Below are 25,488 nucleotides of genomic sequence, written 5' to 3' on the forward strand. Positions count from 1 at the left end.
TTTCAATTTACTGAAGGTGAAAATGCAACATGTTAAAATTTGTGGGATGCAGCTAAGACAGTGTTTGAAGATAAATTTTTAGCTTTAAAATATTTATATTATAAGAAAAACATATGAAATAAATTACCTAAGGTTCCACATCAAAAAAACTAGAAAGAAAATTAAATTCAGAATAAGAAGGAAGAAAATAACAGGATCAGAAACCAATAAAATAGAAAATTGATAAATACTAGAAACTGTCAATAAAGTAAAAATCTAATTCTCTAAAATTGGTAATGTTAATAAAATTCTAATTAGATTGATCAAGAAAAAAAGAGAGAAAATACAAAATATCAATATTGGGAATGTAAGAGTGGCATGTACAAATACTACAGACATTAAAGGAAGAAGAAATATTATGAACACATTAATGCCACTAAGTTTTAAAATTTAGTTGAAATGGGCCAATTTCTTGAAAGATAGAAATTATCAAAGAAAACTCAAGCAGAATTTTACACTCAATCTGAATCTCCTTATATTAAAGAAATTGAATTCATAATTAACCCCACCTTGCCCATCTCTAGACCCCGGTGCAATCACTGATAAAATCCATCAAACATTTAAGGTAGAAATAAAGTCAACTCTATACAAAATCTTCTAGAAAACTGTAGATGAAAGGGGCGCCTGGGTGGCTCAGTCATTAGGCGTCTGCCTTCGGCTCAGGTCATGATCCCAGGGTCCTGGGATCAAGCCCTGCATCCTCCGTGCTCCGTGGGAAGCCTGCTTCTCCCTCTTCCACTGCCCCTGCTTGTGTTCCCTCTCTCGCTGCATCTCTCTCTGTCAAATAAATAAATAAAATCTTAAAAAAAAAAAAAACTATAGATGAAAGATGACTTCTCAATCTATTTTATGTGGCCAGTATTGCCCTAATAACAAAATCAAAAAAACTTCCATGCAAAGAAAATTGCACATTGATATTCCTTATGAATGCAGATGCAAAAAAACAATGTGTGCCCAAATATTTATAAATCAAAACTATCAATATATAAAATATGTCAAAAGAATGACATGTAATGACGAGGAATGCAGGGTCAATTTACACTTGAAAATCAATAAATACAATTCCTCATTTTAGCAGTAAAGGAGAAAAGCTGCATGATATCAATAGATATAGCAAAAGCATTTGAAAAAAGTTTAACACATAAACATAGTAAAAACTCTTAGGAAAGAATGAATAGAAGGAATTTCCTTCATGTTGATGGAGGGCATTTATAAAAACTTTAGAGTTGAGATGATACCTAGGAGTGAAAATTGAATACTCATGCCCTAAGATTGGGAACAAGGCAAAGATATCTGCTCCTACTGTTTGTATTTAAATTATGTGAGAGGTATACATCTAAAAAGCAAAGCTAAAACTGTAAATCTTGTAGAAGAAAGCATAGGAACAAATCTTTGAGTCTTGGTGTAGCAAAGAATTCTTGGATAGTACATAAAAGTAAAATCCATAAATGAAAAAATAAATGATGACTTTGACTTCATCAAAATAAAAACTTCAGTTCTTCTAAGGAAACCACGGGTGTTGTTTCACATGTCTGACAATAGACTTTGCCCGGAAGGTATAAAAATTTCTTAAAACTCAATAATAAGACAACAACCTGATTAAAAATACAAAGGATTTGAACTGATAGTTAACCTGAGAAAATAAGCAAATGGGAAATAAGCCCACAAAATGATACTTACCATTAGTCATTAAAATAATAGGAAGTAAAGCCACAATGAGGTAGCACTACACATTCTTTTGAATGGCTAAAATTACAAAGACTGATCATATCAGGCATTAGCAAGGATGTGGATCATCTGGAACTATCATATTTGTGAAAACTCATCAGGTTGTACTGAAATGAATGTTTTATATAAATTGTACCTCAATATTGTGGATTTTAAATTTTATTTTAACATGTTATTTTGGCATCTACAAAGTGAATATTTTCTAAGGCTTCAATTTATTTAACTCTTTCAAATAGAGTTACTTTACTATATTTATATGCTGTACTAGTTAATACCTAGTTTCAAAGTATCATCTAATTTAGTAGTTTTTAGCATTTTTTTTCCACACCAGAATTATACACCCATCATAACACTGGTGTGATAAAGCAATGATTCTTTAATTAGGCTGGGGTGGGGGGCCATATGAGAATCTTAGGTGAGAGGAAGAGTTTGTAAATTTATTCAGATGAGTAAAATAATATCCTGTTTGGAGGTAGGATGCTTGTTTTTTCATTCCAACTGAACATTACTGAAATGGAGAAAAACAGGACATACGCAGTTAACTTTAGCTCTAAATGAACATTGAATTGATTTGGAAATCTGAATGTTTTGAAAGAGACTTGGATGCCAGTTATTCCAATGTCCCTTCTAGTTCAGAGAGAAAAGGTCCTAATAGTGGAGATTTAAGCAGAGGAGTGTGCTGATTATATTAACCACTAAGATTTAATGTTTACTATCTGTTAGACAGGATTCTGCATGTTAGAATAACAGTAATAGTTCTTTACAACACGGAACTATAAACATCCCATGATATAGGTGAGAAAATTGTGGCACATAGTGCTTAAGTAGCAAGTTCCGTATAACTAAACAAGTAAGTGACAGAGCCGGGATTCTGGCCTTCTGGTCTCTTTTTCCATGTTATATATGCCATAGAAAGCCACGAGTGATATATAAGCAAGTTAATAACAAAACATATAGGTGGTGAATGTAGTGTTTATGAACTTTTAAATCTAGTGGCAGTGCATCGAAGGTTTAAATGCAGACGGACCAATGTAATATACTTTTAGAAGATAATGGTAGCTGGCAGCTGATGGAAAGGTAGAAATATTAGAATTATCATTTCTTATGAGCTTTCCTCTAACTCTAACCGAAGTTGATTATTTCTTTGCCACCATTGCTCTATCTTTGCATTTATTACACTAGATTTTCCTGACTATATTATATGCATTTATTTCCCCCAAAAGTCTATCAGGACACAGACTTTCACGTAAATTTTACTAAATTCACCATCGATCTCTAGCACAGTGCTGAGTATAGAATGTGCAGAGGAGATATATATATAATATATATATAATTTATAAGTGAATATATAAACAAATGTAAGAATAAATGAATGAATGTTCATTCATTAAGAGAAAAAACCCTATTTTACTGATTATATGTAAAGGATAAAGTCAGTGTTCAAGCTGACAGTCACTTGGGCATTGCAAGTCATTTATTTGTCTACAGTATCTGTGATGACCATTCCTCCCAAATATTTGTAACAACATCTTCAGTTACTCTGCATATTATGTCATCCTATGCGTAGTAACACTGAACACGAATCTGTGTATTCCACCGCAGACCGAGATTAGTAATGCCACTAGATGGCGCTGGTATATCTTTGTTTTGTAACTCAGGTGTGCGTGCGTGTGCCTGTACACGGCTATGGTAAACCGATTTTATAAAAGATGTCAATGAAATTATGTGATTTCTGTGAAAGAAGCAGTATCAGATATCGGCTAATGCCATTAGAGTGTACAGGTTGTGGAGGTAAAGTATTTAGGTTTGTATCCTGGGTGTGTGAAGTGGCAGCTATGAGATTGCAGGCAGGTTGCTTAATCTCTTTGTATCTGCTTCCCTGTCTGCAGAGTGAACATAACAACAGCGTCCACTTCACGGATTGATGTAAGTATAAAAATATTTAATTCAAGTGAAAGTCTTAAAATATTTTCTGGCACATATTAGGTACTCAAAAATGTCTTTTTATTTTCTTCAAAAACTCCTAAATAATTTGCTACAGGTCAAAAATGGCTGATACTGGACTGTCTCCCTCGCTCTCCTCTCTATCTCTCTTTGCTCTCCACATCAGAATTTCACCTATTATATTGTATTTCTCACAACTTTTGTATTATTCAATTGTCAGTAAATTCTGTTGTCTCGAACTTAGAAATATATCCAGAAACTGAGGATTTCTTACCACTTTCACTGCTACAACCCTCATCCAGGCCACTACCGTCACTCCCCTATGTTAAGGTAATAGCCTCCAAATGAGTTTCCCTTCTGTCTTTGCACCTTACAGTCTCCCCTCAACACACCCTGACAGTGCGATCCTGTAAAAATACAAATCAGATCAGTCACTCCTCTGATCGAAATGTCCTTTCTCACTCTACACTTCAGGATAAACTACAACTGTTTTCATGTAGTTGATCTCACATTAAGCAAATGAGCCAAGTATTTTATTCCATGCAAATGCCAATGTCTTTACAGTGACTCACAAGGTACACAGTATGTTCTTGGTCACTTCTCTGCCCTCATCTCCTACTCCTCTTCTCCATGCTCCTGATTCCTCTCCCACTTAAGCCGGCTTCTTACTGATCCTGGAATAGCAGACCTATTTCCACCTCAGGGCCTTTGCTTTTGCCTTTCACTCTTCCTTGAGTGTTCTTTCTCTAGATATTCACATGGATTGCCCCCTCCCTGTCTTTTTAATAAAGCTTGCCTTTGTCACACTATTTTAAATTATACCTGGTTCCCTAGTACTTGCTAGGAACTTACCAGCCTTTATCTTTTTCCATAGCACTGTTACTTTCTAACAAGACACATTTTACTAATTTTTTTTTTTTATCTGTCTCGCCCAGGTAGAATATAAGTTCCATCATGGCAGGGCTTTTGGTCTGTTTTATTCATGGCTATTTCACCAGCCCATAGCATTGTGCCTGCTACATAGTAAGCACTTACAAAATTGGTATACGATAAATAAATGAATGAAGACTACTTATAATTCAACAGTTATTTATTTGGAGTCATTCTTGGCTATTCAAAGATGAACAAGTGAAGGTCCCTATCCCCCAAGCAGTTTTATTTAGTGGAGGGGGCAGAAACACAGGAATTATAATTACCTTGCAATGCAAAATGTGCTAAGTGCTATCGTAGTAGAAATAGTATGATATTATCAGGACATCTGGAAGGAGATATTACTTTCTGTGGGGAAGATAAATATTGAATACTATGTTTAAATAGCTAATCTCTGCATGTTCAAAGAGGAGCCTTCAAATAGGTGCTCTAATTAAAGCCTTAAATTTTCACTGGGAGTTATATAAATAACTTTGCAGATACAACCTTTGGAGTGTTACTTTCCCCAGCCTGACTGCCTCTACTTTTTTGTTCGCCAAAAATTTGCCCTAAAGGAACTCTGTAGGAATCACAGCTTGGCCTTGCATTAAGCTAATGAGTACTTGCTCTACAAATTGAGCTGCTCTATGCTGCTGATGAAACTGTAGATTACCCATGGTGCAGCTCTTCTGACCACTCCATTTAAACTAAAAGTAAAATGGTAGTTTCTTCTTCCTTGTTCCTCTTACCTTTATATAATTATGTGTAATCAGGGGCAAGAAGTAGACATATGACTAACATTTTGCTTGTCTGAATATGCTCAGGGGAACATTTTTATATGCTTTTAACTTATATGCCTTTTTCTATTACCGTAAAAAATGATATTTGCTCTTTAAACACTCGGTGATGTAGGCCCATATAAAGTGTGCCTTAGAATTTCTCTTAATTCTACCTTCCCCAATATTCATTGTATAAGTACTCACATGATTTTATTTATTCTATCATAAAAACACTCGTGCAAGCTGCATTGTCATCTCACAGTGGTAAGTGAATATTCTTTTGAACAGCTCCACTTTGTAGATGTTTTCACAGTTTACTTAATGATTCAGTTTTCAGTGGAAATTTGAGCTAATTTTTGTCTGGTAATGATGATAATACTTTGGTCTCCTGGAGAAACATAGTATATTAAAACTGAAGTCCTCCCCCGTAAACACCATAATAACAATAACATTCTTTTAAAAGTATGCTTGATCTCAGAATAAAGAGAAACGTCTGGGTGTAAAAACCAAGGGATAAATGAAAATCAGAGGATAAGCAAAGGAGCTGATCTTGGAGATGACCTTGCAGGTGACTGGGGAGAGTAGGGGTTGGTTTTGAGAACTATTTGTTTTGGGTTTTAGTGCCCAGTGTGGGACATTATATGAGGACAAGAGAGCATTTATGGGGCTAGTGTAATACAAGGAACTAAGTCTGAAACCTCTATGAGGTTGGGAACCTCAAAGAATTATACCCTCAGTAAAAGTATGAACTAGGAAAAAAAAAAATACCATTCAGCATTGGAAGATGAGCAGAAAACTAACCTTTCATTGTCTGGGTTTTAAGTAGAAGGATATTTTCCCTGAGAATTCAGAATAATGCAGCTGTATCTCCCTTGGACTTAACTTTTAAATTTATTCTACTGTACCCATATGAACTGAGACCTCTATGAGGAGAAATCATCATGAAAGTTGATCCAGGGCTGGTGATTCTCCTGGGACACCAGGAAGAAGCAAATGCCAAACAAATCTAGAGAGATTCTCTGACTCTCCAGGAAAAAAAAAATTCTCACTGAAAAAAATGAGCATCACTTTAAAAGTTCTCACAATAAAAATATGGTATGCACTTAGAATCAATTTTTCTAGTGGATAGACCGTGGACTCTACAAACAACTGAATTAAAACCTCAATTTGAGACAATTGATAACAATAGGAAAGAACACTATGAAAAAAAAAAGACACTTAAAAAGAAAACAAATTAAATTCTAGAAATGAAAAACTTTTAGAATTTAAAAACACAATATATTCTTTAAAGAGTAGCTAATAAACAACTGAACTGGAATTAGTAAATTGGAAAACTACCTGAAAAAAATTATAAAAAATCCCACAGAAACAGACAAGAAATAGATGATATGAATATAAGGTTAAGAGACTTGGGAGACTGAATGGCAAGAACAAACTTTTGTTGGATAGGATTTACAGCAGGAGAGAATGTGGACAATACCAGGGAGACACTATTTCAACTATCATATAATATGTGAATCCTCAGTTATGTAGATAAAAGTACATGAGCCTATCGACTAATAATGTAAAACTGCAGAATACCAAAGATAAAAAAAAAATCTTAAAAGCAAACAGAGAATAAAAGGTAATCTACAAAGGAAAACTTTTAATGAGAGAAGGGATTTCTCAAAAGTTACCAGTGAAGGCCAGGAAAAAAATTAATATTATATCTGCAAAGACCTAAGGATAAGTAACTGGAATTCAGCCAAGAATGCTATAGCCATCTAAACTAATATTCAACACTGAAGAAAAAAGGATAAAGGTATTCTTAAGGAGAAGACTGGAGTAATTTAACAATCATTTGTTATTTCTGGAAAAAAAATGCTAAGAAATGTCCTTTGGAAAAATGACATTGAGATCAGAGACATGGAGTTGGATATTAGAAGAAAAATGAACAAAGAAATAGAAAATTATGAATAAAAGTTAATAAGCATTAACTTATCAAAAGCATAATAAGGATTAATTTGGGGGAGTATAAAACAAGGTAGAATAAAAATACTCAACAATAATAGTATCCTGCCTGGAAAAGTCTCCTAGCTCTTATGTTAATACCAGTCAAACACAAGGTGTCATCACAGAGACAACAGCCGCACTGCTACAGAATCCATTTCAAAGATGGACTCACTAAAAACCTTTTCAAATGTTAGCCAACTCCAAATCAGTCAAAAGGACCAAACCCTGTGCCTGTGGCCAGAACAAAATGCGGCTCTGGCTACTGAGTCAAGAGTGCACCAAGTTGGGGCACCTGGGTGGCTCAGTCGTTAAGCATCTGCCTTTGGCTCAGGTCATGATCCCAGGGTCCTGGGATCGAGCCCCGCATCGGGCTCCCTGCTCCGCGGGAAGCCTGCTTCTCCCTCTCCCACTCCCCCTGCTTGTGTTCCCTCTCTTGCCGTGTCTCTCTGTGAAATAAATAAATAAAATCTTAAAAAAAAAAAAAAAAGAGTGCACCAAGTTCATCAGCAGTGATGAACTTATGTTTATTTGTCTCTCCTGGGAATGCTTATAAGTACCAAAGGAGATGCTCTTGATAAGAAATGAGCCACATATAGGGAAGTGCTTCTGCTTATAGCACAAATGGGGAAGGTCCCATAACCGCAGTGATTACTATCTGCCAACCATCTCTGTGACAGACGGGTTTGTTGATTGGAACCTCTGGCAAGAAGAGGCAGCATCTCGGAGGTGCCTCTTGGTGTCTTAAACTTATTGCCTTCCTGATATAACTTCTGGGTACGCCACTTTTGAAAAGCAGCTATCGGCTTGCTGCCGGACTCAGAAATTGAATGCCTGATAGTCTCATTTTGGTGGGTCAACTGGGACTCAATGACCAGCAAGGTGGGAAGAAATCAACAAGTCTCATCAAATGGAAATGGCACACCGAAGAAAACAGCTGGCCTGGCCCCAGAAGTATCATGATTTTACATGAAAAAGTGGCAGCTCTTCATTTGGGGAAACTTCAACCCCATTCTGCTTCTTGAAACAAGCTGCTGAATCAATGGAGACTTCAGTCAGTTGCCCTAAATGCCTTGACTTGGTTTATTGATGGTTCAGATATGCTAAAACCAAATGATGTCCACTGGGCTGCTGTGGTTGTTCAACTCAGTGATAGCTGTGAAAAACCAAAAATGGGCCATTTTTGTTCAATGGGCAGAGATCAAGGCTGTTTTCATAGTTCTGGCCAGTATCCCCCTTGATAAACTTTTTCATCTTTTTATTCACTCTTGGACTGTTAGACCTTTCTCTTTGGTTTAACACTTAGAAAAGTACAGATTCCATATGAAAAAGGAGTTTCTCTGGGGCAGTAGTCTGTCGAAACAAACTGTGGCTGCTGATAGGAACTTTGGTGTCATTCTCACAGATGTCCATACTAAAGGCTTATTTCTTGATGAGACCCTGATCAAGCCTGCATTGCCCAGATTATACTGTTGCTACCTGGATCCATTATCATACTGGACATCATTACACATATGCCATCATAAACTGGACATGTAGTAAAGTATCTTATGTGTCTGATGCCAAGGTTAGCATTTCTTGCCAGCTTTGTGAGTCTAGTCAGAACTTGACCTGCCTCACTCATTGTGAGGGAAATCATCATTCAGAGGGCATTGCTCCTGCACAGCTTTGGCAGATGGAATGCATCAGACTTGGTCCCCTCTTGAGGTTACTAGAAGTCATGGGAATTGTTAACACTTTTTCAAACTATAGCACTGCTGTTCCTGTTCAGTCAGCTGACTCTGGATACAAATATGGTCCTTGAATCTAATCTGTGTCATGTGTTTGACTTTCCAGACTATTTGCAGTCTCACCATGGTTCAGTGTTTATTATAAAAATCACTCAACAATAGACTGATAGTTAAGCTATCTGATGGACCTTCCATAGTCTCCACCATCCATAGACTTCTGGTATTGATGATAATTGACTCAGTAAAATTTCTGACTTTGTCTTCTTTACCTCCTTCTGATGTACACAGCTTAGCAGGGCAGTTGGTCACTGAATGCAGTTTTCACTCCTGGATAATAATCATAATGAAGTATATATATATATTTGGTCTTCAACCCCCATGCCTGGCACAGAGCTCCTAAAACCTTGTCCTTTTCTGATAGGAGTGAGAGGATAATCTTTTGTTATTCATTATAACCCCCTTTCAGTCATATCTGAGTTTATGCCAATAAGGTGATCTTAGAGGAAGGGGGCTGATTGCCAGAGGATTGGGTTGGAATCCTCAGCCCTACTGATCTCTAGGGAAGAGAGAAGGGCTGGAGACTGACTTATTCACCGGTAACCAGTGATTCAATCCATTGTGCTTATACGATGAAGCCTCTATAAGAACTCTAACTATACAAGTTTAAAGTTGAAGCTTTCAGGTTGGTGAACACATCAAAGTTCTGGGAAAGTGCCATGCCCAGAGAGGGCATGGAAATCCCTCATCCTGTCCCACATACCTTGCCCTGTACATCCCTGCCATTTTGCTGTTCTTGAGTTGTATCCTTTATAATAAACTAATAATCATAAGCATAGCACTTTCTTGAGTTCTGTGAGCCATTCTAGCAAATTATCGAACTCAAGGAAGAAGATCTGGGAACCTCCAATTTACAGCCAGTCAGTCAGAAATACAGGTGACAATCTAGGGTGTCTGAAGTGGGAGATAATTTTGTGAGACAGCCTTTAACCTGTAGGATCTGTGGTAACTCTGGGTAGTTAGTATGAGAATTGTTTAGCTTGAGGAAAATAATCCACACATTTGGTGTCAGAAATGAAGTGTTGAATAGTGCAGAGAGAAACAGGAGTTTTCTTATAATTATGTAGATCTATTTTGAAAAATTGGGATTCTATCCTGACCATTCCTGGGCATGATGATCCTTTTCTTTCTCCAACATTGTCAACCTCAGGGTGTACTGGTTGGTCTACTCTGTGGGTGGCAGTCTAAGAAAAAGTGTCCCTCCTGCATCTGACCCTTCCAAAAGAAAGTTTTGGGTGTGAGTTAGAAAAAATAAGAAAAATGATGAAGTTATAACTACTAGAAAAGTGACAATTTTATAATGGTGGAGTAAGAACAACAATCTTGGCACCTGGGGAAGGAATACCTAATCACACCACTTTGGCTCTAGAAGGTATTTAGGATGACCTCAACTCACTGCCCAACGTTGTTATGGATGATAGACTTGTTCTAGACTTCTTCCTTGTGGGCAAAGGTGAAGTCCTTGCCATCAGTAAATACCTCTTGCTGTATCTAAATGAAAACTTCAAACCAAGTAGAAAGGTCATTACTAAAACTTAAGAACAAGCCACTCAGCTTTTTAAGATAGGCCTTGATGATTTATGGAATTTGTTGAGTTCATTGGGTCTAGACCCCCTATGGGGGCATGTTGGAATCAATACTGCCAATTGACCTCCCCCTGCTGCTTGGAATCCTTTGATAATTAAATGCCGTATAAGACAATTTGATGGATTTAGTCTCAGCCTTTGTTAGCCAGAATGATAGGAATGGCTTGGGGATTGGTGTGCTCGTAGGAAAAAAAGCCAGTAGTGAAAATGGCATGTAGTGAAATGAAATGAGTTGTGATGTTGTTGGAAGACCATTTTCTGTAGGTCTCATGTTTCTGAATGTTACACAGAGTGAGGCACTGACAGCCCTTTGTTCTAGACTAGCTTTCCAAAGATGTTTATATAGTGAATAGTATCATAAGATATAGTGTTTCCCTTACGAGCAATGGGCAGCCATGCGTTCTGATTTAAGTTTCTTATCTTATGGTTTCTCTTCTGCAGTGCAACCCACTGCATGTGCAGGTGTTACTTGGTCATCTTTGCCTTGACTTTTGGGATTGAGGCTCAGGGAACTCTTGCAAAAATTCTGACGCTTTGGCAACTACTATGACCACGAGTGATAAACTGTATTTTGTCTTTGACTCAGAGTCTCCTGTCTTCTACCAGTATCTATGTTATCTTGGCTCGTTAGCTTGCTATCTTGTATGTCAGAGTCTCATTACCTTTCACGTTTTTGACAGAAGTTTGTACAACATAATTTGAAATTAATCCATATACTTGGAGAAAATATTTATAGTCTACATACACAAGAAATAACTGATGTCCAAATTATATAAATAACTACAAATCAATAAATGACAAGCTACTGAAAGAAAAATAAGAGAATCTAGAGTTAATTTAAAAGAGGAAGAAAACAGGAGGTTAAAAAATATGAAAAGATCTCAACATTACATTTTATCAGGGAAAAAACAAGTTAAAACCATAATGAGATCCCGTTTATATCCATAAAATTGGTCACAACTTCAGAAGTTTTATGAAGATTTAAGGGAAATGAGAACCATTATATATTTATTGTAGGTGGGAGTGCAAATTTATAGAACTGTTTTAGAGAGTGTTTTGAAGCCTAATTAGGCCTGGCTTTAGGAGTATCTAATTTTCTGTCTCCTTTCTTTTTACTTCCTTTCCTCCCTCTTTCCCTCCTTTCTTCTCTTCTTTCCTCCCTCCAGCTCTCTGTTCCTCCATTCCTCCCTGGCAGATTGTATGTTATTTTAAAGGCAAACAATTGCTCAGGCTGTAACAAGCATATATAGAGGTTTTTCTAAACTTACAAAATTTTGATTGCTTTTATAGAAAATTATCTTGAAATTATAAATTATTTTCCTGGTAGTTAAGTTTCACCAAAAGGAGTATATCTAATCCATTATATATTTGAAAGATAAGGTAGTTGGACCATTTTAAATTACTTAATTCATGCTTATATAATTGATCTGTGATAAATTGTGTAATGAATTTAAGCTTTTGAGGCTAAAACTACATCTACCCCTCACTTCTAAAGTAAAAGTGAGGACAGAGGAAAAGATGCCACACCTGTTACTTGTGCTAGGGACATGATAATACTACCTCTAAAGTAGCTAAGGTAATTTTCTAGCCAGCTACTTCCTAGGTATGTTGATAGTTCAAGATCTATATTTTTAACCATGAAGCTAAGACATAATAGGAAAAGAAAAAAGTGTTATGAGAACAGGATGGGTCTGAATAGTGAACTTGAACTCTGCACACATTCACAAGTCTGTTTTTTTCCATTGGATATTCTTTCCTGCTTTGTCAAAGATTAGTTGACCATATAGTTGTGTGTCCATTTCTGGGTTTTCTATTCTGTTCCACTGATCTATGTGTCCGTTTTTGTGCCAGTACCATACCTGTCTTGATCACTACAGCTCTGTAGTCTGTACCTTGAAGTCTGGGAATTCTGATGCCTCCAGCTTTGCTTTTCTTTTTCAGGACTGTTTTGACTATTTAGGGTCTTTTGTGGTTCCATACAAATTTTAGGATTGTTTGTTTTAGCTCTGTGAAAAATACCGTTGGTATTTTGATGGGGATTGCTTTAAATGTATATATTGCTTTGGGTAATATAGACATTTTACAATGTTTGTTCTTCCAATCCATGAGCATGGAATGTTTTCCCATTTCTTTGTGTCTTCCTCAATTTCTTTCATAAGTGTTTTATAGTTTTCAGAGTAGAGATCTTTTACCTCTTTGGTTAGGTTTATTTCTAGGTATATTGTTTTTGGTGCAATTGTAAATGGGATTGATTCCTTGATTTCTTTTTCTGCTGCTTCATTATTGGTGTATAGAAATGCAACAAATATCTGTACACTGATTTTATCCTGTGAATTTGCCAAATTCATGTTTTAGTTCTAGCGATTTTTTGGTGGAGTCTTCTGGGTTTTCTACATAGAGTATCATGTCATCTGTAAATAGCAAAAGTTTGACTTCTTCCGTGCTGATTTGAATGCCTTTTATTTCTTTGTGTTTTCTGATTGCTGAGGCTAGGACTTCCAGTATTATGTTAAATAGTAATGGTGAGAATGGACATCCCTGTTTTGTTCCTGACCATAGAGGAAAAGCCCTCAGTTTTTACCCATTGAAGATGATATTAGCTATGGGTCTTTTGATACGGCTTTTATGATGTTGAGGTGTGTTCCATCTATACCTACTTGAGGGTTTTTATCAAGAAAGGATACTGTAGGGCCGCCTGGGTGGCTCAACTGATTAAGCGACTGGTTTCGGCTTAGGTCATGATCCCAGAGTTCTGGGATCGAGGCCCACATCAGGCTCCCGGCTCGGCGGGGAGCCTTCTTCTCCCTCTGACACTCTCCCCTCTCATGCTGTTTCCCTCTCTCTCTCAAATAAATAAATAAAATCTTAAAAAAAAAAAAGAAAGGATACTGTATTTGGGCAAATACTTTTTCTTCATCTATTGAAGGACCATATGGTTCTTACCTTTCTTTTATTAATGTGATGTATCACATTGATTGACTTGTGAATATTGAACTACCCCTTCAGCCCAGGAATCAATCCCATTTGGTCATGGTGAGTAATCCTTTTAATATACTGTGGGATTTGAGTTGCTAGTATGTTATTGAGAATTTTTGCATCCATGTTCATCAGGGATATTGGTCTGTAATTCTCCTTTTTAGTGGGGTCTTTATCTGGTTTTGGAATGAAGGTAATGCTGGTCTCATAGAATGAGTTTGGAAGTTTTCCATCCATTTCAATTTTTTTGGAACAGTTTGAGAAGAATAGGTATTAACTCTTTTTTTAAATGTTTGGTAGAATCCCCCTGGGAAACCATCTGGCCTTGGAATTTTGTTTGTTGGTAGATTTTTGATTACTGATTCAATTTCTCTGCTGATTATGGGTCTGTTCAGGTTTTCTATTTCTTCCTGTTTCAGTTTTGGTAGTTTGTATGTTTCTAGGAATTTGTCTATTTCTTCCAGATTGCCTAGTTTGTTGGCGTATAATTTTTCATAATATTCTCTTGTAATTGTTTGTGTTTCTTTGCTGTTGGTTGTGATCTCTCCTCTTTCATTCATGATTTTATTTGCCTCCTTTCTCTCTTCCTTTTGATAAGTCTGGCTAGGGGTCATCAATTTTATTAATTCTTTCAAAGAACCAGCTCTTAGTTTCACTGATCTGTTCTACTGTTTTTTTTTGTTTGTTTGTTTCTATATATTTATTTCTTCTCTAATCTTTATTATTTCCTTTCTTCTGCTGGCTTTAGGCTTTATTTGCTGTTCCTTTTCTAGCTCCTTAAGGGATAAGGTCAGGTTGTATATTTGAGACTTTTCTTGCTTATTGAAGTAGGCCTGTATTACAATATACTTCCCTCTTAAGACTGCCTTTGCTGTATTTCAAAGGTTTTGGACTGTTGTGTTTTCATTTTCATTTGCTTCAATGTATTTTTAAATTTCTTTTTTCATTTCCTGGTTAGGCCATTCATTCTTCAGTAGGATATTCTTTAATTTCCATGTATTTCTGGTCCTTTCAAATTTTTTCTTGTGATTGACTTCAAGTTTCATAGCATTGTGGTCTGAAAATATGCATGGTATGATCTCAGTCTTTTTGAGGGCTTGTTGAGGACTGATTTGTGACCCAGTATGTGGTCTGTTCTGGAGAATGTTCCATGTGCATTCAAAAAAAAAAAAAAAGGGTATTCTGCTGCTTTAGGATGAAATGTTCTGAATAGATCTGTTAAATTCATCTGGTCCATTGTGTTATCCAAAGCCATATTTCTTTGTTGATTTTCTGCTTAGATGATCTGTCCATTGCTGTAAGTGGGGTGTTAAAGTCCCCTAATGTTATCGTAGTGTTTTCAATGAGTTTCTTTATATTTGTTATTAATTGATTTATATATTTGGATGCTCCCAAGTTGGGGGCATAAATATTTACAATTGTTAGATTTCCTTGATAGATAGACCCCTTAATTATGATGTAATGTCCTTCTTCATCTCTTGTTATAGTCTTTGGTTTAAAATCTAGTTTGTCCAAAATAAGTATGGCTACTCTGGCTTTCTTTTGTTGTCCATTAGCATGATAGATGGTTCTCCATCCCCTCGTTTTCAATCTGCAGATGTCTTTAGGCTAAAATGAGTCTCTTCTAGGTAGCATATAGATGGGTCATGTTTTTTTTTTTTTCTTAAAGATTTTATTTATTTGACAGAGAGAGACACAGTGAGAGAGGGAACACAAGCAGGGGGTGTGGGAAAGGGAGAAGCAGGCCTCCCACGGAGCAGGGAGCCCGATGCAGGGCTCGATCCCAGGACCCTGGGATCATGACCTGAGCCGAAGGCAGACGCTTAACGACTGAGCCACCCAGGCACCCCGGGTCATGTTTTTTTTATCCATTCTGATACCCTATGTTTTTGATTGGAGCATTTAGTCCATTTACATTCAGAGTGATTATTGGAAGATATGAATGTAGTGCCATTGTGTTAACTGTAAAGTTGGTGTTTCTGGTGATGTTCTCTGTTCCTTTCTAGTCTTTGTTCCTTTGGTCTCTTCCCCTCCCCCACTCAAAGAGTCTCCTTTAATATTTCTTGCAGGGCTGGTTTAGTGGTCATGAACTCTTTTAGTTTCTGTTTGTCTAGGAAACTCTTTATCTCTCCCTCTATTCTGAATGATAGCCTTTCTGCATAAAGTATTCTTGGCTGCGTAGTTTTCCCATTCAGCACATTGAATATATCATGACACTCTCTCTTCTGGCCTGCTAAGTTTCTGTGGACAGATCTGCTGCAAACCTAGTCTGTCTTCTGTTACAGGTTAAGGGCTTTTTTTCCCTTGCTGCTTTCAGGATTCTTTCCTTGTCTATGAATTTTGTGAATTTGACTGTAATACGTCTTGGTGATGGCTGGCTTTTGTTGAATTTAATGGGAGTTCTCCATGCTTCTTGGATTTCAATGTCTGTTTCCTTCCCAAGATTAGGGAAATTTTCAGCTATAATTTGCTTAAATAAACCTTATGCTCCTTTTTCTTTCTCTTCTTCTTCTGGGACTTCTATAATATAAATGTTAATGTGCTTTAAAGAGTCACTGAGTTCCCTAAGTCTAGATTCGTGACCCACTACCTTTCTTTCCTCTTTTTTTTCAGCTTCATTATTTTTCATAATTTTATCTTCATCACTGATTCATTCCTCTGATTCGTCCATCCTTATAATTACATCCATTCAGTTTTGCATCTCGGTTATAACATTTTCTTTTGAAGATTTTATTTATTTATTTGACAGAGAGAGACACAGCAAAAGAAGGAACATAAGCAGAGGGAGTGGGAGAGGGAGAAGCAGGCTTCCCATAGAGCAGGGAGCCCGACATGGGGCTTGATCCCAGGACCCTGGGATCATGACCTGAGCCGAAGGCAGACGCTTAACGACTGAGCCACTCAGGCGCCCCCTCGGTTATAACATTTTTTATTTTGGCCTGACTAGTTTTTAGTTCTCTTATCTTTTCAATAAGGGATTATCTAGGGTCTCTTTTGCTTTTTTCAAGCCCAGGTAGTATCCTTATAATTATTGTTTTAATTTCTGGTTCAGACATCTTACTTGTATCTGTATTGATTAAATCCCCGGCCATGACTTCCTGTTCTTTCTTTTGGGGTGAATTCCTCCATCTTGTCATTCTGTCTGGGTCACTTTGTGTGTGTGTGTGTGTGTGTGTGTGATTGTTAGGAAAGCCTGTTGTATACCTGCTCCTGAGAGTAATGGCTATATAAAGAGGTCCAAAAAAAAAAAAAAAAAGCTAGATCCTAGGTGTGTTTTGGTCTGCTTGTTAAAAGAAGCTATATCAAAAAAAAAAAAAGGAAGCTAGATCCTGTTTCCCCTAAAGCTGAAGTTTTACAGCACTCTATGATCAGTAGACTTGGTGCTTATAAGGGGTTTGTGCTACTCTTCTGGGGTTGGGGCCTGTTGTGCTGATTCTCAGGTAGACTTGCCCTATGGAGATACACCTAAAGGGCGCAGGGGGGGGTGGGGCTGATGTAAGTGGCTCCAGCCTCCATTGGATGATGCTGTTTTGCTCACTGAAGTCAGTCAGTGCTGGGGAGATAGTGGGAAATGAAGTTGCCTGTCTCTTTCTCTCTTGTCCACAGAGCAGGGAGTTCACATCTGCTACTCTTCAGGAAGCCCTCAAAGAAGAACAAACAAGCACCTCTCTTGTGTCCCTGGCTTCTGTCAGATCCCTGCCTGCATCGGAGCTGTCCACTTGCCAAGTGGCACAATACTTCTGTGTTTTATCTTAGGCACACAGTGAGTTTCACAACTCCAAATTTTAGAGATCTGTGGGGTAAGGATCCATGCTGATCCTATAGGAGAGGGTCTCGCCGCACTGTAGCTGGTGCTGGTTTGTCCCAGAAATTGGTTGTGTGACCATGCAACTGTTCAAAGTTTTTTTTTTTTTAATATTTTATTTATTTATTTGAGAGAGAGAGAGAGAGCACCAGTGGGAGTGGGAGGGGCAGAGGGAGAAACAGACTCCCCAGTGAGCAGTGAGCCTGAAGTGGGGCTTGATCCCGGGACCCTGGGATCATGACCTGAGCCAGAGGCAGATGCTTAACCAACTGAGCCACCCAGGCGCCCCTCAACCATTCTAAGTTTATGGTAAAGCGCAGCCAAAAAGCTGGCACCAAGGTTTGCTGTCCCCAGCCGGTCTTTTTTGTTCCTATGCTAGGGAACAGGGCAGCATGTTGGCACCACCAGTATTTTTGTCCCTAGAGAGGCTGTGCTACCATTCCCAAATGCACTCCAAACAGGGGAAATGTTTCTCCCTGTGTGGCCCAGGGTATCCTCTGACCATGCTGCCCACTCCCAGATTTCCACCTTCCTCTCCCACCGGAGCATTGCCAAGCCCATCAGGCATGACCCTGGCGATGGTGTGGACCACCAAAACTTCAGACTTTGTGCTCCACTCTTTATAAAATCTTGTGGTAGATAGTCCCTCTCCTTTTTCCGGTCAGTGGTTTTGGGGAAGAATTTTTCTTGTGCAATCCCCTGTGTGCGCTTTCTCTCTCTCTCTCTCTCTCTCTCTCTCTCTCTCTCTCTCGCTTCTCTGTGATCAGGGTTCCTTCCCCTTCACAGCACCTGTGATTCTTTCCTCCCCAAAATCAACTCTCCACAGCTCCTGTCTTCCACGATGTGGCTGATTTTCTATCTCTAGTTGTGCAGTTTTGATCTCGCAGTCCTCAGATAAATTTCTTGGGTGTTCAAAATGATTTGATATTTAACTAGCTGTGTTTGAGGGATGAGGCAAGCTTAGAATACCCCTACTCTTCTATCATCTAAACTTCTCCCCACATCACTCTATTGAGTATCAATTGCATTAGTCTGCTCAGGTTGCCCTAACAGCTAACCATAAGTGGGTGGTTTAAACCAAAGAAATTTATTTTCTTACAGTCTGAAGTCTGGGAGTCCCAGATCAAGGTACTGGTAGGGCTGGTTTCTAGTGAGGCATCTTTTTTTGGCTTATATACGGCTGTCTTCTTGTCGTGTCCTCACATGGTCTTTCCTTTGTGCGTGCACTGCTGGTATCTCTGTCTCTTCTTTTAAGAACAGCAGTCCTATAGAATTAGCCCCCCCCATGACCTCATTTAACCTTAATCATCTCCTTAAATGCCCTATCTTTTTATTTTATTTTATTTATTTTATTTTTATTTATTTTTTATTTATTTTTTAAAGATTTTATTTATTTATTTGAGAGAGAGACTGAGAGAGAGAGAGCATGAGAGGGGGGAGGGTCGGGAGGGTCAGAGGGAGAAGCAGGGAGTCTGATGCGGGACTTGATCCAGGGACTCCAGGATCATGACCTGAGCCGAAGGCAGTCGCTTAACCACTGAGCCACCCAGGCGCCCGAAATGCCCTATCTTTAAACACAGTTACTTTGGGAGATTAGGGCTTCAGCATTTAAATTTTGAGGGGCTGCAGTTGAGTCTGCAATACCAGCTATGTGCCTGCCACTGTCATAAGTGCTTTGGACACATTAGTGAACCAAACAAAGATTCCTGTCCTTGTGGGGCTTATATTAGGGAGAGGTGGCAAACAATAAATAATAATTATATGTAAATAAATTATGTAGAATATTAGAAGGCAGTGAGTGTTATAGAAAAGAACCCAAAACAATAGGTGGAAGGGATCTGGGGTGCTGGCATAGGCTTTGGGGTAGGTGCCAGTTTTAAAAAGGGCAATCAGATTAGGCCCTCTTGAGTAGCGGCATTGAGCAAAGCCTTGAAGAATATGAGGGAGTTAACGGTATAGATACCTGCTCTTGTTAAATCTGGTATTTATTCAGTTGAAAACAGCAGGTGTTATTGAGAAACTTTGAAAGACATGATTTAGAGCCAGATAACCTTGGTTTAAGTTCTAACTTTGTGTGACTCAGGGCAGCTTAGCCTCTGCACTAAATTATATAACCAACACCACAATTTTAATGAATTCCAGATGCCAGGATATTTCAGAGCTGATTATCCCTGTTTCAGATGAACATTGAGAGAATAAATTACTGCAAGGTTGAATTTGAACCCCATTCAGGAATCCCTGTCTAATTGCTAAACTTATCAGATATGTATAGTTTCTCCGCCTAGCCCCAGAGGTGTTTTATTGTTCCCTTGGTTTCACTGCCTGGCTATAGCCTAGTACTTACTTTGGTGTGGAAGATAGGAGTGACCTCGTTAATTATGTTGATAAATAAGTAAATAAAAAAGGGTGCCTGGGTGGCTCAGTCGTTAGGCGTCTGCCTTCAGCTCAGGTCATGATCCCAGGGTCCTGCGATCGAGCCCCGCATCGGGCTCCCTGCTCAGCGGGAAGCCTGCTTCTCCCTCTCCCACTTCCCCTGCTTGTGTTTCTGCTCTCACTATGTCTCTCTCCGTCAAATAAATAAATAAAATCTTTAAAAAAATTATGTTGATAAATATGTCTGTCAGAGGCATTCCAAAAGGCTTTTCATTTGAGAATAGGGATTAGTGTGCTTTGGGTGAGGAAAAGTGGTTGATGAAATTCAGTGGCTCTTCACTAATGTAAAATATCAAGTAATAAGTATTTATGAAGCATGCTTAGACTTGCACTTTGCTCAGCAGCTAAAAAAAATAATTCTGTCAAATCTTAATTATCCATATTAATAAAAAATAAAAATATCAAAGACTAACATACAGGAAATCTATAAACTCTCACCACAGCAAGGGAAAGATAGCAGAAGATAACAAAAGTATAAAGTGGATAACACAGGGATATCCCCTCCTTTTTTTTAAACAAAAATGTAAATAAGCAAAATATAATTTCTTAGATTCCCTTATTCTGTAAATGAAATTCATCTTCTATGTTAGAGCCTGGGCTGAGCTCTGGAGGGATAGTAGCAAATAACCTGGTCCCTGATTTTCTAGGGGATTACAGTCTAGTCATCAAGAGAAAAAAGTAAACCAACACAACCCAGTGTGTCAAGGCCATGGTAGCAGTATGTCCAGGGAATTCTGGGACCCCCAGCAGGAAGCACCTAGCCCAGGGCAGAGGGTGAGTGTGACAGGCAGAAAAGGTTTATAAGAGCAGCCAAAACTATGCCTTCACACTCTTTCAATAAACATAATTAAGCAATCTTGGCATGTTAAATAGACACTTGTGCTAAACTTTCTGGATGAAATGCATTCCAACTTTTGAGGATTTAGACTCGGGTAAAGGGAAACACATATAAACAAGCTCACTAATGTGTCATTAGGTACCAGGGCGGGGGCGGGGGCGGGGGGAAATTTTGTAAAGAATGCAGTAGCAGCACGAGTCCATTCCACTCTGTTTAGGGTTAGTGGTGTGAGGAAGTGTGCGGTGTCTGGGACAATGGGCAGGTGTGCAGCTTGTGGAGGGGGGGAGTCAGGCCATTGAAATAGATAAAACACCCTGATTACAGGTAAGGGAGCAGGCACAGTTAATTTGTAGAAGTACAACTAGTTCAGTTTGGCTGCAGTCGGTGGTGTGTGAAGGGGGAGAGGGAATAAAATGGAGAACAGAAACAAGGTAAGCAAGGCTTTGTATGCCCTGGGTAGGTATTGGTTTATTCCATGGACCTGTGGATATTTGTGAGGCAGAAATAAGATAAACATTCAGGGATAGAATGAGGGAGGCAGAAATCTAGATTTGGAATCATTCTGGCTTCATTGTGGAGGCTAGACCAGAGTGGGAAGGCACGAAGGTAGCTGGTACCAGTTATAAGTTTCACATTAGTCTGGGTACCAAATGAATCAAGACTGCGTAAGTGAGAGAAGAAGAGAGAAATGTGAGAGGAAAAATAATTTTCAAGGCTTGATAACTGACTGTAAGACAAGGATATTTTGGAGGAAAGGGGCCAGCATGACTCATTGTCTTCCACTGGTGAGATTGTGTTGTTAGCCAAGATTTCCATGCAATACAGATTGTTCAACAGAAGGTAGAGTTTAACAAACTTTGAGACCTTTGAGAGTATAAATTGTTCAATGTATTTTACATTCCTTGAGTATCTCATTTCTTAATGTTTTAATCTGTTTTAGTGTAATTTTGTAGAATATAGTAAAGTAATGCCTTCAACCTAAATTAACTTGATGTATAAAATGCAAAGATGTATGCAAACGTTTGGGTTAAAAAAAACACTGAAAAATGACCATTCTTATGACATATGCATATTAAAACAATATTAGATTAGTGATGCTAGAACTTTTATAGTTTTTATGTTCTCTTTCTTTTTTTTTTTTAAGATTTATTTATTTATTTATTTGAGAGAGAGAGAATGAGAGAGAGCACATGAGAGGGGGGAGGGTCAGAGGGAGGAGCAGACTCCCTGCTGAGCAGGGAGCCCGATGTGGGACTTGATCCCGGGACTCCAGGATCATGACCTGAGCCGAAGGCAGTCACTTAACCAACTGAGCCACCCAGGCGCCCTATGTTCTCTTTCAAAAGAAAACTAGCACTGGTATCATAGGAATATAAGCTACGATAGCAGTTTCACCTGGAAAAAAAAAAAAGCATAACTGGTTTCCTTTTATGGCTAAATTCAACTAATATAACTAGTAGTGGTAGCTTCTTCGATTATTAATTTATTTTACAACAGAGAGCTATCCTTTATTTCATGTATTATAGCTGTTCAAAGACTGAGGTTTAGAGATGGAGTGAATTTATAAGAGCTAACTCTACAGAGAAAGTTTTATGATAGTGTTTCATCAGTAATGCTCAGTTGACAAAGTAATTGCATTTCAGGCCCTTTGGCCTGAAGAGTTTTTGTTCTGAATCTGTGGTTTAAATGCATAACAAAAGAAAGGAATCTTTAATGGTACTTGCTTTGAAATTAGAATGTGATTACTTTAAAGCACTGTGGATAGTTTTATTGCCTTAAACTATTTTTAACTGCCATTCTTTTTTAATGGTCTCTACAACTGCATGCTGTGAGAAGAAAAGCTAGTCAGAATTCACTTTGGTTGAGAGTTAGGTGAAGACCTGTGGAGAATTGCAGGAAAGATCTTATTTTTTTGACCCCAGTGATCATTAGCCCTTTCTATGCCTTCCCTAAAGCTTGACACAGGGGTGTTTCCAGAGCAACATTTTAGCCTAATTGGACCAACTAGCAGTGTAAGACTATCAGAACTTTCATTTTATGGAGCTGAATGATTTTTGAGAGAGGACTGATGGAGTCACTGTAAGTGTGAACATACCTCACACATAGATACATCTTTCTTACATTCCTTGAAATATGGTAGAGGCATAGGAACTGTTTCTGACATACAGTAGAGTCTGAGATCTTTGTAATCTGTGAGACTGAAAAGAATAACAGTATCTGTTTTCTGAAAGGGTTGTGATTTCCCAGGAGTTTGCCCTAGAAACAGGTCAAGATGAAGAGACCCTACCCGGCCATACACACTCTGGTATGCCTCCGCAATCATCAGCCTTTGTGCATTACAGCGTTGAGTTAGAATGTTGATCAGCATGTCTTTGTCACAGCCTGGAAAAGAATAATATTGGAAGATTAGTAAAGTTGCTATTCTGTAGTTTGGAAGAAGCCATTATCTAAGGATCAAAAACTATGGTGTAGGCATAAAGTACCTGATGGTACTTTAAAGCAGTTTGCAATTTTAACTAAAATTGGAAATCACAGAGCAACGCTTGATGAAGGCTAGGTTCTTCCTATCTCTCATTTTGGTGCCTGTATGCCTACAGATTTTCCTTTAAAAAGATCCAATGAAAAAATACAGAAGAATAAAAATATGGTCTTTCTTCAGCCACCTTTCCTACCCACCAAAAAAAGGCTTCCTTGACCTTCAAGCTGATTAGTATTTAAATGGGTACAACATCTTTCTCATTTTACAGTTAAGGAGATAGAATTTATAATGAACATACATTAAGACAAAAATAACAGCTACAGTTCAAAACCTCCAGAAGAAGGAAGAGTAATGGACAAGGGAAGTATGAAAGTAGGAGCAAGGGCTGTGTAACCTTTTGAGGGACTGTGTGAACCTCTTATGGTTGGCATGGAATATGGCCTCTTTCTCCTGTAACTGAGGTTGTTTCTGGGCTGTATGAGGCCTTTGTTTCCTTATATGCCAACTCGCTGCACTGGTGTAACACCTGAATGCACAACTAGTTTAGACAAATTTAGCTCTAACTATAGTCATAGTAGAGTGACCAAAAAGGCCTGAACATTTCCCTCAGCTTGACTAAAATTTAGATAGGTTTCTTTGTGACTGTGTGCCTTGATCCCCCTTTTCTGAGAGCACTTACTTTGGAAAACTTGTATTATAAATTCTTCTTTACTCCTTTGAGATATAAATCTGCCAATCACTTGCCAGTTTTACAGTCCAGAAATGTCTTTCCCAAAATATTGGGAGCCATCTCTTTGAAATATAATCATCAAGAAAGATAGACTCCCTATCTCCTAGTCTCTGTGGGTAGATAGGAACCTAACTTTCTTAAGAACTGATTAGCAAAAACAGATGACCTAATTGCATTGACAAACACCCCCAACTCCCAGTGTTTCCAGTACTTTTCAACTAGTCTCTCATCTCCCCCTGTGTGCTTAAAAACTCTCTTGCCCTTTGTTTCAGAGGAATTGAGTTCTTTCCTCTGTTGCTAAAGTCTTGATTTCTGTTGCAATAGTCTTGAATAAAGTCTTCCTTGCCTGTTTAATTCTGTGTTACAAATTTTCTTTGACAAAAGTAGATATTTAATGGAGAAGAGGAGAAAAAGGAATTGAAAGGCTAGGATGTTAAGCAGATCATCTTTTTGGAAATTAAAGTCATCCTGGATGCCCTTGGTTCTTAGGAAAGCTGTCAGGTGCTGAAATATCTAGTGAATGAGGGCTAGTGACTAGGATTTACATAGATTAACTATGCCCTGTGAAACAAAAGAAAGAGCAGGGTGTTTTATGCAGGTGAGAGAAATGATAGGATGTGTAAAATGGAAGGAGGGAGGCATAGAATCAGCTCCAAACACTGAAATTTCTGGTTTGTGAGAGGCATAGAGCAACATATCGCCCTGGGGCTGGCTTGTTAATGCCCTGGACTCAAAGGACACTAAGGAGTTCTGTAGGAGTCTGTTAACTGCATGATGGGAATTCCAAAGGGGACAAATTTTTAATAATAAAGAGAAGATTTTTTCAGTTATATCCATTGCTATTCTTACTGTCTTCATATTTATATTATTATTATAGTCTTCTGTTTTTTTGTGTTGTTCTGTTGAGATTATCTACAACCTACCTCTCTGACTGAATCTCCATTTTTCAAAGTGTTCATAGCAATTCTTGCTCATTTATTCTACCAGGATATTTCAGATTAATTTTATATGAATCTCCAAACTTTATTAAAAGTTTTTAATTAAAATAACTGTAAATTTAGGAATCCATTTTGAAAAGTTGTCTTTTTGTCACTATATCTGCTGAATTATTTCAGTTTTTCTTTTCTAAAAGATTTAGTAAAGGTTTGTGGAGTTTTTATAAATGGCAAGAGACTTTATTTTGTTAAAAAATACTCATATTTGCATTTATATTGACATTAAAGTTACTTTATTTTTATTTTGTTTCCTAACACATAATTGCTTAATTAAATAAGTGACATTGAATTTTATAAACATAAAATTACCTTGTATTCAAAAAAATTACTGAACTCTCATTATTTTTAATAACTTTTTCATTGATTAGCTTAGATTTTGAGATACAAACAATATACTCTGTGCATAATAAAATGTTTGATTTCTCCTTTACAGTCATTTTAAGTTTTTCTTATTCTGTTGCATTCTGACAA

General features: G+C 37.8%; 1 protein-coding gene across 1 annotated transcript in view; it reads right to left on the minus strand.

Annotated features, from left to right (window-relative positions):
* The window catches only part of ANXA10 (annexin A10), an 89,773-nt gene that overhangs the window by 30,926 nt on the left and 33,359 nt on the right, over nucleotides 1–25,488 (minus strand). The window contains exon 3 of the mRNA XM_021698745.1: nucleotides 23,101–23,195. Coding sequence (XP_021554420.1) covers nucleotides 23,101–23,195 — 95 coding nt within the window. The remainder of the gene's footprint in view (nucleotides 1–23,100; nucleotides 23,196–25,488) is intronic.

The sequence above is a fragment of the Neomonachus schauinslandi genome, chromosome 2, assembly GCF_002201575.2.
Source record: "Neomonachus schauinslandi chromosome 2, ASM220157v2, whole genome shotgun sequence".
Classification (NCBI taxonomy): domain Eukaryota; kingdom Metazoa; phylum Chordata; class Mammalia; order Carnivora; family Phocidae; genus Neomonachus; species Neomonachus schauinslandi.